The sequence below is a fragment of the Pleurodeles waltl genome, chromosome 6 (assembly GCF_031143425.1).
Source record: "Pleurodeles waltl isolate 20211129_DDA chromosome 6, aPleWal1.hap1.20221129, whole genome shotgun sequence".
Lineage (NCBI taxonomy): Eukaryota > Metazoa > Chordata > Amphibia > Caudata > Salamandridae > Pleurodeles > Pleurodeles waltl.
Genome location: NC_090445.1, coordinates 1,052,809,899 through 1,052,823,959, shown reverse-complemented (window position 1 = coordinate 1,052,823,959; position 14,061 = coordinate 1,052,809,899). Strand labels below are relative to the sequence as shown.

Genomic DNA, 14,061 nt, shown 5'->3' with positions numbered 1-14,061 from the left:
GGGCTGATTGCAGAGGCCCCCTAACTTTTTGCTCCCATTTTCCACTTTTTGCTGGTGTTTTCCTGACTCTGATGGTGCCCTGGGTACTGCTAACCAGTCCCAGGGCCTGTGCTCTGTGTAAAATGGATATGCAAATTAGGCTAATTATAATTGGCTAAGTTAACCTACCTATAAGTCCCTAGTATATGGTAGGGCATGTAGGTTTAGGGACCACAGCATAGGTGGTGCACCCATAGGTGCACTGCTGAGGTGCCCAGTGTCATTATAAAGACAGGCCTGCCTTGCTGGCTGCTTTTAAATTAAAGTTATATGCAAATTCGACTTTGGAATTAAAAGTAGTTCCAGAGTCTTAAACTACCTTATTTTTACATATAAGTCACCCCTAAGGTGTGCCCTATGTGCCCCTAGAGCTGGGTGCCATGTAACTATAAGCAGGGACTTTATAAAAATAGTTTTATAAGCCCTGGTGAGGTAAAACCAGCCAAATTCGTTTTTCCCTCATTGTAGTAAATGGCCTTCATAGGCTAGAATGGGGAGACTTTATTTTAATTTTTAAAGTCTCCTTAAATGATGCATACCTAGAGTTTGGTATCAAATTAATTGTTGTAATAAATCCCACAACTTCCAGTTGTGGGATTTAATATAACTTGTTCAGGTAAAGAGTTTTAAACTTTACCTGAAAAGTTGCCAATTTCAGCTCTGCATTGTTTTTGCTGCTGTGCTCTGATTGGCCAGCCTCGAGCAGCTTGGCCAAGCTGCCTTGATGAGGTGTGAAGTGGCCTGGCTTCACACAAAGGAATGTGCCTGTGGGAAGGAATCTCCCCTCAGCAGATGGTGAGGCAGGAAGGGGAAGGGCTGCCAAACTGGTCTTCAAAGGCAGAGAAGGACATTTGGAGCAACCAGCAACACCCCCACATCCTGCAACCCCAGACAACTAGGTGCCCCCTTGATTAGATTAGGAGAGGGGTGTGTTTATGATTTTTAGCCACACCAGTGGGTGGGCTCAGCCAGATGTAACCTCCAAAAATCAGATTCAGCCATGATGGACTTTTAGAGAATGTTGCCTCCTGGGATTGATTTTTGCCACACTTCCCAGGAAGTGGTCATCACAGGGGGAAGGACCCTGCACCTGATTGGAGAACCAGGACCCCCTTGCTTTTCACCCAGGAGCAAGGATAAAACTGGCAGACCTGCACCCACACCTCAGTTCCCTACCACATCCAACAAGGAAGAACAACAGAAGAAGAAGGACTGCCCTGCTGCACCCCTGGCCTGCATCTGGAACCTGCACTCAGAAGGACTGCACCAGCTGCACACTTGGGCTTCACCACAAGAAGGACTTTGCCTGGCTTCAACTGGTTCAAGGAGGGACTCCCTGTTTGCTACAGGTGAAACATTGCTATCCAGAGTCCCCTGCACCAACTCCTGAAGAAAGCGACCAGCTGACCACTGTCCAGTGGCCAAAAAGGAGTTTGCGCCAGGTGCATCCTGGGAGTTGTAGTCCGCACCCCCCAAGGACCATCTCAGAACTTCTGGACCCTTGGGGTGAGCTGTGGACCCCAAAAGAACCTTAAAAGGACACCTGGGAGAAGCCCCAGAAGTTTGGAGAAGTTTGGACAATTTTTGTAAAAAAGCTCCATAGAGGGACCGACCCGCCGCAGCAACTATAGCCGGCTTGCCTCAACTGCGACCCGGCCTGATTTGCTGGTTTGTCCCGGTAAAGAAAATCTCCGAAAAAGAGACAAAGTCCGAAGGTAAAAAGTTGACCGGGACCTCCCAGCCAGCATATCCGAGGAGGGCTCCATGGACGTCGGATCAAGATCCAGGTTTACCCCGATCGAAGGATTTTCACCTCGAAAAAACGACTAAGTCCGAAGGTAAAAATCTCCACCGAGGATTCCAGCATCGCGTATCTGGAGAAGGGCTCCAGGAGGTCGGAATGGACTGGCAGGTTCGTCCCGCTGAAGAAAATCTTCGAAAAAGAGACTAAGGGGGTCATTCCGACCCCGGCGAGTGGCGGGTGCCGCCCGCCGGGCGGAAACCGCCCAAACACCGCATCGCGGTCAAATGACCGCGGCGGTGATTCCAACTTTCCCGCTGGGCCGGCGGGCGATCTCAAGAAGATCGCCCGCCGGCCCAGCGGGAAAGCCCCTGCAAAGAGGAAGCCGGCTCCGAATGGAGCCGGCGGATTTGCAGGGGTGCGACGGGTGCAGTGGCACCCGTTGCGATTTTCAGTGTCTGCAAAGCAGACACTGAAAATCATTATGGGGCCCTGTTAGGGGGCCCCTGCACTGCCCATGCCAGTGGCATGGGCAGTGCAGGGGCCCCCAGGGGCCCCACGACATCCGTTCCCGCCATCCTGTTACCGCCAGGAACAGGATGGCGGGAAGGGGGTCGGAATCCCCATGGCGGCGCTGCAAGCAGCGCCGCCATGGAGGATTCCCTGGGCCAGGGATAAACCGGCGGAAAACCGCTGGTTCCCCTTTTCTGACCGCGGCTTTACCGCCGCGGTCAGAATAGCCCAGGAAGCACCGCCAGCCTGTTGGCGGTGCTTCCGCTGCCCTCTGCCCTGGCGGTTTCAAACCGCCAGGGTCAGAATGAGGGCCTAAGTGTGAAGGTAAACTTTTAACCGAGGCCTCCCGCGACCTGTAGCCGAGCAGGGCTCCATTGCGGTCGGCCTGAAACTTTGACTTTGCCCCGGTCGAGGTGCAACCAGATGACCCGATTGGCGCTTTTGTTTCTAGGCGCTAAAAAAAAAAAAAATCTTTAAAAATTCATATCTCCGGTTCCCCTTATCTGATTTTATTCGTTTTGGTGTCATTTTACAGATAAAAATATAATCTATTTTTATAAATTGGTTTTGGATTTTTAAACTGTTTTCTGTGTTTTATTTAATTACTGTTTTGTGATATTTGAATGCTTTACACTCTGTCTCCTAAGTTAAGCCTTGACGCTCGTTGCCAAGCTACCAAGGGTTGAGCTGGGTTTAATTTACTGAGACCTAACTAGACCTTAGTGGAGGTTAGTGGCCTGTTGCTAAGTGTAGGTACCTACCTGCCCTTACCAATAACCCATTTTCCAACAGACCTCATCAGGAGAAATGGCAGTATCACAGTAGCCAATTTATTGTTGAGGAAGTTGATACCTAGGTTTAGTTTTCCCGCTCCTCTGGAGTCAGACCGAGAAACTCATTTAAATAATTAGGTCCTGAGAATGTTGTGTGCAGAATTACAAGTGGAGCAGCGACGAGACTACTTTGCAGTGATAGGCCAGAGACTTCTAGCATTGTGGAGCAAGTGCATGGCACGTTGAAAGCCAGATTGGTCAAGGTGAATGCATCAACATCTCTGAAGTGGCCAGATGCTTTGCCTCTCGTATTAATGAGCCTTTGCAGTGTCCCTGACAGAAAAACAGAATTGTCACCTCATGAGATAATCATGGGGGGAGCCATGAGACTGCATGCAGTTCCTGCAAATGCACCTGTGAACATTATAGATAACATAGTTCTTGAATATAGTCCTGGTGACTGGGTCCTGGTGAAGAAGTATGTTTGAAAATCATGTCTGGACCTTAGATGCCATGGACTGTATCATGTTATTCTACTGACAAATTCAGCTGTCAAATGTGGGGGTCTTCCCAACTGGATTCGTGAAGCCCACACTTGGAGAGTAGAGTGCCCCCTTAATGATGTGACAGTACCTCTTCCTGAAGTGCAACCAACAACTGAGAGACCGCAAGAAGAGAGTGTACAAAGTACAGGGACTTGGCAAGAGCCAGTGACAGCACATCCTCAGCCTGACAGGAGTCTTGATCAATCGACACTTAAAGAGTCTTGGCCTGAACCACTATCTGAGCCAGACTCAGACCCTGATGAAGAGCCTAGTTCTGTGTCACACTCAGCAGAACCTGAGGACGGTTGGCGGAGAAGACCAGAAAGAGTTTGCGATTGCCTCCACAATGAGGACTAAGCACTGTCCCAGAGAATACTGAGGAGTGTGACCTGAATGAGAGTGAAAGTGAGTAACCAGCACTCAGGAGATTAAAAAGAGGTAGAGTGCCATTTTGATGGCACTCATCCACTGAATGGACATACTTTGCTGATAATGATGATGGAGGGGAAACTGGTGATTTGAAAGACCAAAGTGAAATTCCAGTTGAGCCTCCGTAAATGTGAACTGCAACCTGAACTGATTTTAAAACTGCACGCTCAATGAACAAACTGGGCTGAAAAACTACTGATCATTTGAATTGAACTTTGATTTGTAAATAATAAAAATAATATTGTTTGAAAAGAATTAAGAAGGGTCCCCAGGCTTGAGGAAGCAGAAGGAGTGTAAGGGTATCATTTAGAAGAAAACAGAGTAGGGCTAAGGAAGTCTCACAGATATTGTGTATATAATGTCATTGCATGACAACTGAACATTGCTTTGCCATTTGCACAAGTAGAAACCTACAGAGAAAACTCTCTTTGTTGGTAATTTCCAATTTCTACTCAATGGTCTGATTCTAGAGAAATTATGGGAAATAATAAAACAAATTGACGCAGATTTGTATTAGTAGGAGTGTTGTTTGTCACTACTGTAGTACTAATTGTTCTTCTTATCTTCACCCACACCTTCCACAGTAGTTAAACCTAAATCTGGTGTCACCCCTTTGATCCTGAGTCCAATAGACAATAGTTTGCACACACAAGATTATAAGGCTTTGCATGTAGACATATCTAGAGGATAGTTTTCTTCAAATGTTCATTTTGAAATGCTTTATGAGTACATTGACACTATGGATGCAAGGGATTGCTATGTATGTACACAATTGCCTGTATCAGCTGTAGGTGGCAATATGTGCCATCATATTCCTCTGTCTTATGGTGTTACTTGTAGTCTTTTGTTAACCATTTTCTATGGCCTGGGGCATTTCCAGTATTGTTTTTTGAATTATGATTTCGTTTTTTCAGAAGTTCCCATACTTGAGCATTTGAATGGTCACACCGTCATTAAGGAAATAGGGATAAATGTGAGGTTCTTTGGACATTTTTAAAACAATGCTCACCGAAACAAGATGACTTGTATTTTGATAGATGTGATGAAATTTCTCAATTCAGTTGAAGACAGGAGGAGTAATATGGAAACTGGGTCAAAGATAGACACGGACCTTAAGAATTAGCATAAGTGGGCTACAGAAGAAATTGAGCATCAAGTGGCAGGGGATCAAGCAGCACTGACTGTGGAAATTGGGAATTATTTTTTGCAGGTAAATATCCTGTTATTCCTGGAGTTTAGTATATTTGTGGAGAACATGCATATTTCAAGTTGCCCAAGGGATGGTAGAGCGTATGTTATTTTAGTTTAGTCTTCCCGAAAATATATCATGTGTAACATTTTAATGATCCTGTATGGGAAATGAATTCCAGACCTAAATGAGGTGCTACAGTTGGAGATGTAGTGGGAGATATCTTTGGTGCAATGATTCCATCTGTAGGTGTGATTTCTAAATGAGATAAAGATTAGAATGTTGTATACCATAGTGGATAAACTGTCAAACAGTATGGCAGGAGCTTTATTGGGTGTGGATAATGAAATGGTAGTTATGAGATCCATGGTTTTGCAAAACATTTTAGATATTATCCTCGCCAAAGAGGGTGGAGTCTTCAAGATCTTAAATGTCCAGCAGTGATGTACCTACATTCCTGACAAGTGCGGATACTAGAAGGCATATATCAAGAACATTACTGGTTTGAAAGAAGATTTGAAGGAGTTAGAAGCTATGTGTGTTTGGGAAGCAATTGGAGATGTGTTTTTGGGATTGGCAAATGGTTCATTATTTTCAAGGGATATAGATAGTAAAGTCAAGGAAGGAAAAACAACAGATGAAGGGATTAAAAAGAACTGGAGGAGATATGGAAATGGAAGAGAGTCAGTGTATTTTCTATGATGACATAAAACACTTGGAAAATACAGGACATAAGTTATTGAGAACTTCAAAGTTTTGACTTCCTTTCACCTGATATGGATTCACATGTGTATTATTGTGATGTCTCTCATCGCCATCACACTCCATCTTTTACACATCCATTATTGCACAAATACACATTTATAATTGACATTATAATTACTGTATGTTTAATATTATTAACCTGTGTTCATACCTTGTTGCATTAATGAAATGTACCCACTGAAAGACTGGAACTTTATAAACGTGCACACCAATGTTAATTTAAAATGCCTACATGTATTTATTATTCTTGTTTTATATTTACACTTTAAGTTGCATTAGTTGAAGTAAAATGTATTTTCTTACTCATGTTTCCATTTACGTTAAAAGCGCACATGTATAACCATGTATCTAAAATGCACATTAAATGTTTAGTTAAAGCTAGCATGAGTACAGGCCTTAACTGTTCTGTATTCCATGTTTGGTTAGACTGTTTTTTCTTTGTAGGTGAGTCTCAAGGCGTTGGTTGCTAGAGGAAAGGAGTATAGCTTGTGTATTAGTTGAATTGATAGTAGGCCTGAGAAGAGGAAATCTTGGCAAGAGACATGAAGATTTAATAAGCAGCTGAAGTCTCCTGCTCATCATGTATCAGGAATGTGGGAGGTTCAAGGCTGCAGACACTGCTCAAGTTCCATCGGATGAGAAATCTGGGGAAAATTCCACTGATGTTAAGGTTCTGTTAGCTTTAATTAATGCTTATTTTGTTAAAAGTTAGGGCTGATTTCCGTTAGACCTCAAGGGGTACAGACCTCTCTGCTTCCTTTATTCTTGCAGTTGTGAGGTTTAAAGCTAAACACATATTCCTACTTGGGAGACTTCTACTGAATTCTTCACTATGTTGATACCTTCTCGCATTCACCAATTGCTTTAAGCAATTCTCCATTTATCCTTGAGCCTTTATTCCAACCATCCTTAAGATTTACTTCCGAACCATCCTTGTTCCTTAGTTAGAATTCTTACTCGATTAATTTAGAATTACTTCATGTTTAAGAGAGAGAACATTAGTTTCTTTATAGAATGCCTATTTATCATTCTTACATTATGTATTGTTGCAATTGTAATTACTCTGTATCTTAATCTACTGAGACTGAGCAGATCGTAATAATTCATTTTACCAGCTGTAATTCTGTAACATGTTTATGACATGCATATACATTCAATTGATTACTGGCTAGGAATGAATCAACTTAACTTTATTGAATGATTCCTGGTCCTTTTACTTTGGCTGAGATACACAACAGTGTTACAATAATAAACAATTACATTTTCCTTAAAGTTTATTTGGCCCCACAATACCTTCCGTCTCTCTCCCTCTCTTCCTCTCTCTCTGGAAGGCTTCCCTGCCTGATGAAACCTGTTACTGGATCGCAATTTGGGTTTTGCGATTTGGTATTAGGAAAGGAAGTGTCCAGGGCGTCCCTTTCAAATACCGAATCTAAATGGTATGTATGATTGTTTTGTGACCGTGAATTCGGTCGCAAATCAATTGCAGTTAGCACCAATTTCAAATTGGTGATAACCCATTTGAAAATGGGAAGGGGTCTCCTGTTTGTGAATACATGCAAAAATGTTTTTAAGAGCAGGCAGTGGTCCTACGACCACAGCCTACTCTTAAAAATTGAAACGGAAGCGTTTCATTTCTTTTCTTTTTGAACGTAGCCCGTTTTCCTTCGAGGAAATCGGGCTGCGTTTAAAAAAAAGATTGCTTTATTTAAAAGCAACCACAGACATGGTGGTCTGCTGACACAGCAGGCCACCATTCCTGTGATATTTGTGATTCCCAGTGGGTCACAAATTGTGACCTACCTCATTAATATTAATGAGGCAGGTCTATTTGTGACACACAGGAATCACAAAAGAAACTCGATGGAGTTACTTACATTTGGAATTGCAATTTCCTAATTGCGATTCGCATGGAATCGCAATTCCAAATGTTCGTTCATGTGGCCCTTTGTCCCTTAGCCTAAACAAGATTTCCCAGGCCCTTCCACCTTCTCCTTTGCCCTCGTCTACTACATAACCTTCTTTTCCACCTGCTCACCATTTTCCTACTGTGTAATACCATACCTTTGTAAACCTCACAATTTTAGCTATTAACCCTATGCACTGTCCTTACCACTGTACAGCTTTTAGTAGAATCTTCCTTCTTTCTGCCAGTTTTTCCTGCAAAACATGCAAGCAAGAGGTTAGTTAAAGAACGCACCGAATCTTAGGTGACACTTTACAATGAGTATGCTGCAACAAATGAGGCATTACAGTCTAGAGAAAACATAGACTTTACACTTGGTGTTTTCTTGTTCTGTCCACAACATATCAACATCCAAGCACATGAATGAGATCCTGATTACATTCTCCTGCAAAAGTTTATAGAAGTCTTCTGTGCTATCCTTATTACGGAGATTATTAGTGAGGTATGGTGATTATTACTTCTGTGTTTGTTTATTTGAAAGTGGAGTGGCCTGAATGTGTGTACAATACTCACACAACTCAATATCTGTATGCATTTTTTGATCCCAACAATTCACAAATGTATAATGTTCATGCAAAATAAATGAACGATAAAATGCATATGATTGGTAAAACAATGTCTAGTCAAGTCAGCACAACAGTAGCAACTTCAGAGGGGTTCCATTTACTATTCCCATTCCAGTCTAAACAACAGTAAGGAACGAGCTAGACCTTGGAGGAGTTACATTTACTAATCCTACTCCAGTCAGTGCAACAGTCGGGAAACTGCTGGACTTTGGAGGGACTAAGGCCCTCATTACGACATAAAGACCGCCGAAGCAGCGGGCGCCACAATACTGCCAGTGCTGGAGGTATTGGTGACTCCCTATTTTGACATTTCCGCTGGTCCAGCAGATAAGTCACATCAACATTGCTGCCGGCTCATAGCATAATAGAGCCAGCGGCAATGTTGATGTGCAGCGGGTGCAGCAGCACCCATCGCGCATTTCACTGCCCGAAATTCAGGCAGTGAAATGCGCGATGGGGCTGTGCCTGGGGCCCCCTGCACTGCCCATGCCAAGTGCATGGGCAGTGCAGGTGCCCCCAGAGCCCCCAAGTCCCCCTTACCGTCAGCCTTTCCATGGCGGTGTTTACCGCCATGGACAGGCTGGCGGTTGGGGATTATGATCGCCTGGCAAAAGCCTGGCGGTATAGTGGAGGGACAAGCGGTATGGCCGTGGCTAATGCGCCACGGTCATAATACACTGGTGGAACACCGCCAGCCTGTTGGCGGGTTTACCACCAGTGTTCTGCCGGCCCGCCAGGGTTGTAATGATCCCCTAAATGTATTATTCCCACACCAAACAGTGCATCAACAGGGGAAGTTTGGATTTATGACATCTTATTTTGTAATGGAATTGTTAATATTTTTAAATTTTACATATATGTTATTTTTGTAGTAGTACATTTTAAAAATGTAAAAAAATAACTTTAATATAGTGTAAAATATAAATTTTTAATAATTGTTACTGTATATATGTATATGAATAGAAACATATACATGTGTGAATGTGTTTATAAAAGTATATTATTATATATAGTGTTAAGTATAGTGGAATTTATGTAATTACATTGTGGTGATGTTATATACTAAAATGTTTGAGATTTACTAGTTTAAGAAATAAATATACATATATATATATATATATATATATATATATATATATATATATATATATATATATATATATATATATATATATATTAAAAAACAATACTTTTGTGTGTTTTCGGATAATGTTAGTGCTAAACGATTGTTTTATTTCAGACATTTTTGCATTTACCATCATAAGTATAGGGACATGATATTTTGATGAATGATATTTTTGGCACAATATTTGTGTCAAACAATTTTGTTTACCATGAAGTTGTGTCAGTGATCCGGAACAAACTACATAGAAGTTATTTGTGATGGCAGCATTTCCAACAAACACCTTCAAACAACCGGTAACATAATTATGGGAATATCACCTATAAAAATGCTCCAAGCTCCTACAATGCAGAAAGAAGTTGATGACTTGCCTCTTCAAAGAGTATTGCCCCATACTCTGTAAGGGGTCCTTGTCTTTGGTCTGTTTGTAAACTACCTTTATTTGTACAATTAGAAACTTACTCTTTGTTCAATATTTCTTTCAGTGTCATCCTAAGGATTTTGGGTGCTCTGGGCAAGATATATACTAGGAGTCCCTGTTCAGAACTACTTTGAATTATATTTCTCTGCCTCCTAGCTGGATTCACAATATACAAACACCCCCATGCATACATACATACATACATACAAACATACATACTATATACAGGGTGAATAGTCGACAGCGCCCTCATAAAGCTGTGTGTGCTTTTTTGTATGTTGATTCTGAAGTACTCTCTTAGACTCCAGGATCTACAGTATGCTATATCAAACTCATAAATATATTTTCTGGGTGACTGAAGCTCTTCTGAAAATGGAAACTAGTAGCTAGGACACAAACCTGACAGAGACGATTAGGTATAATCATTTGTGCAGTGTTTAATTTTTAAAGGAATAAGTGCAGGGAGCCAAAGTTTTGCTCAGGAGTCCTCAGCTCATGCTGGCATGCTGAATTCCAAGGCAATGTAGTCTTGATTTCATCTAATGCATCTTTAATCCTCAACTACACACTCCCTTCCTGTTCATCTCTTTCTTGCAAGCACTTGGGCCCATATTTATACTTTTTGACGCAAAACTGCGCCAACGCAGTTTTGCGTCAAAAAAATTAGCGCCGGCTAACGCCATTCTGAAGCGCCATGCGGGCGCCGTATTTATTGAATGACGTTAGCCGGCGTTAGCCGCCGGCGCCGTCTGGTGTGCGTTAAAAAAACCGACGTACACCAGGCAGCGCCGGCGTAGGGGGATATGGAGCTTGGGCGTCAAGAAATGGGGCAAGTCAGGTTGAGGCAATTTTTTCGCCTCAACCCGATTTGCGCCATTTTTTTTCACTCACAACCCCCATAGAAATGACTCCTGTCTTAGTAAAGACAGGAGTCATGCCCCCTTGCCCAATGGCCATGCCCAGGGGACTTCTGTCCCCTGGGCATGGTCATTGGGCATAGTGGCATGTAGGGGGGCACAAATCACAACCTGAACTTACCTTAATGTCCCTGGGATGGGTCCCTCCAGCCTTGGGTGTCCTCCTGGGGTGGGCATGGGTGACAGGGGGTGTCCCTGGGGGCATGGGGGGGCACCTCTGGGCTCCTTCAGAGCCCACATGTCCCTTAACGCCTGCCATTTGCAGGCGCTAAAAAACGGCGCAAAAGCGGGCGTACGTCATTTTTTTTGACCCGCCCACTCCCGGGCGTGATTTTTGCCCGGGAGTATAAATCCCACGCACATGCCTCGGAGTCGATTTTTTAGACGGGAACGCCTACCTTGCATATAATTAACGCAAAGTAGGTGTCCACGCTAAAAACTGACGCTAACTCCATGGACTTTGGCGCTAGACGCGTCTAACGCCAAAGTATAAATATGGAGTTAGTTTTGCGTCGAAATTGCGTCAAAAAAAACGACGCAATTTCGGCACAAAGGGAGTATAAATATGCCCCTTGGCATAAATATGCGCTTCAGAATGGCGTTAGCCGGCGCTAATTTTTTTGACGCAAAACTACGTTGGAGCAGTTTTGCGTCAAAAAGTATAAATATGGGCCTTGGTCTCTTCACGTGTCCTATTTTGTCTGTCTTTATCTTCCCCCTTCTTTCCCATGTGTGGGTTTTTCACTTTCCTGCTCCAGATCAAAGTCTGATAAGGAAAAATAATCGCCAGTCCCCAGAAAATGAGTGCTGGTAGGCCCCACTGGCAACCACTGGCAGGGCCGGCTTCAGAGGGGTGCGACTGGTCCGGCCACATGGGGCGCTGACTTGGAGGGGGGGCGCTGACCTTGGGTTGGAGGCGTTATGTTTAGCAATAACTTATAATTTAAAAGCACCTGAAACAGAGTTTCATGGGCTCCAGCTGTCTGGTGACAATAAAAATGTCACGAATCATGTGATTAATGTTCCTGATAGATCAGAGTTTTGGTCAGTGCCAGTTTTGACTCACCATAAAGTAGCACCGAGGGTTAATATGCCTGATGCAAAGAACAGATCTGTATTTTATCTCGATAGCTGAGAGGATTTGTAAATATGGCCTTTACCAGCGCTTTAAAAACAAATAAAATAGTGAGAGAGGGGCTATGGAGAGATAAGGAGCATTTTTTGTGGGATGACAGTGCGGGATCCCGAGAAGGAGGTCATGAGGGAGGGCGCAAAGAAAGATTGTTACACAAGGTGCCACCAGCGCTAAAGCAGGCCCTAACCACTGGTTCACATTAAGCACTGCATTTGCATCTTTGTAAACACTTGACCAAGTAATTACAGAATGCAGTGTTTCGTGCTATGCTTATTTTGCAGGGTACCAAAAATATTATTTTTGGGGAAGACACAGAAAGGAAAATGTTACCTGATGAATGAGCGAGAAAATTTGAGAAAATTGTATATTTTTGTGCAGGTTTATGTATAAATAGTTAACACTGGAAAATCATCCAAAAATAATTTATAATACCTATCTATAACCCAGAAAATGTTTGATGAGCAAGTATTGTGCGTCACAGTAATTGATAGCAGATGTATCACAGAAAATTGACTAGCATTGCTATTCCCTATGTTCCCATTACTTCGAAGTCTTTTATGATGGTTATGTGATTTTTTTCATCCACTTTTTAAATGTATTCTGGGCTCAAGACTGTACCGCATTACTTCTTGTAGTACAGCAGGGTTGAATGGTCCTATAATTGCACTACCCGTGTTGTCACTAAACCGAAGCATACAATGAGAGCTTGACAGTGTTTCCTGACTTGCTGTAAATAAGTTTTGGGCATAGGAGTAACCTAGAGGTTGCAGCTGCAAACACTGGCTTGCTCCTTGTGACCCCTGGCACTGCCTTTGTGACCCGTGGCCTCACTTAGGGGCAGCGCAGGCAATGCCAAGAACAGAAATTAAACTAGCATTTGTAATGCAATAGGTCTTGCATTTGAGAGAGTTAGAGCTATTGGCATTGTAAATGATAATGTGTTTTTTATCTATGTGATTGTTTTGTAATGTAGTGGATGTATATGGTGTGTAGTGAAAATATATGTGTTGTATTAGAACTGTTAGTTGTTTATTTGTATGGTGTGGAATTGTGTGTTGTGTAGTGTATTTGTGTAGTAGAATTATGTGGCATGGTGAATAGTCAGCGGTGAAAACTGCAGAGAATAGCTAGAAAGGAAGAATGAGAGGGATAGGTAACATGTGCAGGTAGTGGTTATTGACACTGAGACAGAAAGGCAGAAATAACGTGTGAGAAAGAAAGAAAGAAAGAAAGAAAGAAAGAAAGAAAGAAAGAAAGAAAGAAAGAAAGAAAGAAAGGAAGGAAGGAAGGAAGGAGTGGAGAGCAGGTCACAGATACCTAAAGAGGGAGCTAGTGTGTATGCAGAAGACACCCTGAGAAGGGGAGGAGAGCATATGTTTGAGGGACAGAAACTTTGAAAAGGCACGAGAAAGAAACTGTGGGTGAAGATCTGAAGTTAACTATATGAGTGAGTTTGGGATAGTGCGTGAGAGAGCGAGATAGATGGGTATGGCATTGGTAAATGTGATAGGTTTTACCTAGTGATTAATAATAAGCTGTTTTTGTTGAAAGTTGTAGCTTGGTGAGCAATTGTGCTTTTTAGGCAAAAAGCTTTAAAACGCATTGGCAAAGCTAATAGGTATTGCCTATGTGAGATGTATTGGCTTTGCTAATATTTTTTAGCTATGTTTCAATTGCTGAAAGTAATGTAAAAAAGCTGTATGACCCAGCCAGATTTGTCCGCATTATAGTGCTTTTTTGATTTTCAGTAAAGCTGCTCTGAAGCTAGCAATGCTGTATTAATTGGCTAACAAAACATTGACAGAGCTGAAAGATCTTGCATAGGAATGACATATGGTAAGTTATTGGTATTTATATAGTATTTACAACAGCTGAAATGCTTACGTTATAGAGTGGAGAATGCTCTTGCCAAGGTGTTAGTGTGTCCAGATTCAGAAGC

The 14,061-nt window shown here is 42.5% G+C and overlaps 1 protein-coding gene across 3 annotated transcripts in view; it reads right to left on the bottom strand.

Annotated features, from left to right (window-relative positions):
* The window catches only part of RNF207 (ring finger protein 207), a 972,487-nt gene that overhangs the window by 593,634 nt on the left and 364,792 nt on the right, over positions 1-14,061 (bottom strand). For all 3 annotated transcript variants that reach the window (XM_069240003.1, XM_069240002.1, XM_069240004.1), the window contains one exon: positions 8,108-8,154. In XM_069240003.1, the coding sequence (XP_069096104.1) occupies positions 8,108-8,154 (47 nt within the window). The remainder of the gene's footprint in view (positions 1-8,107; positions 8,155-14,061) is intronic.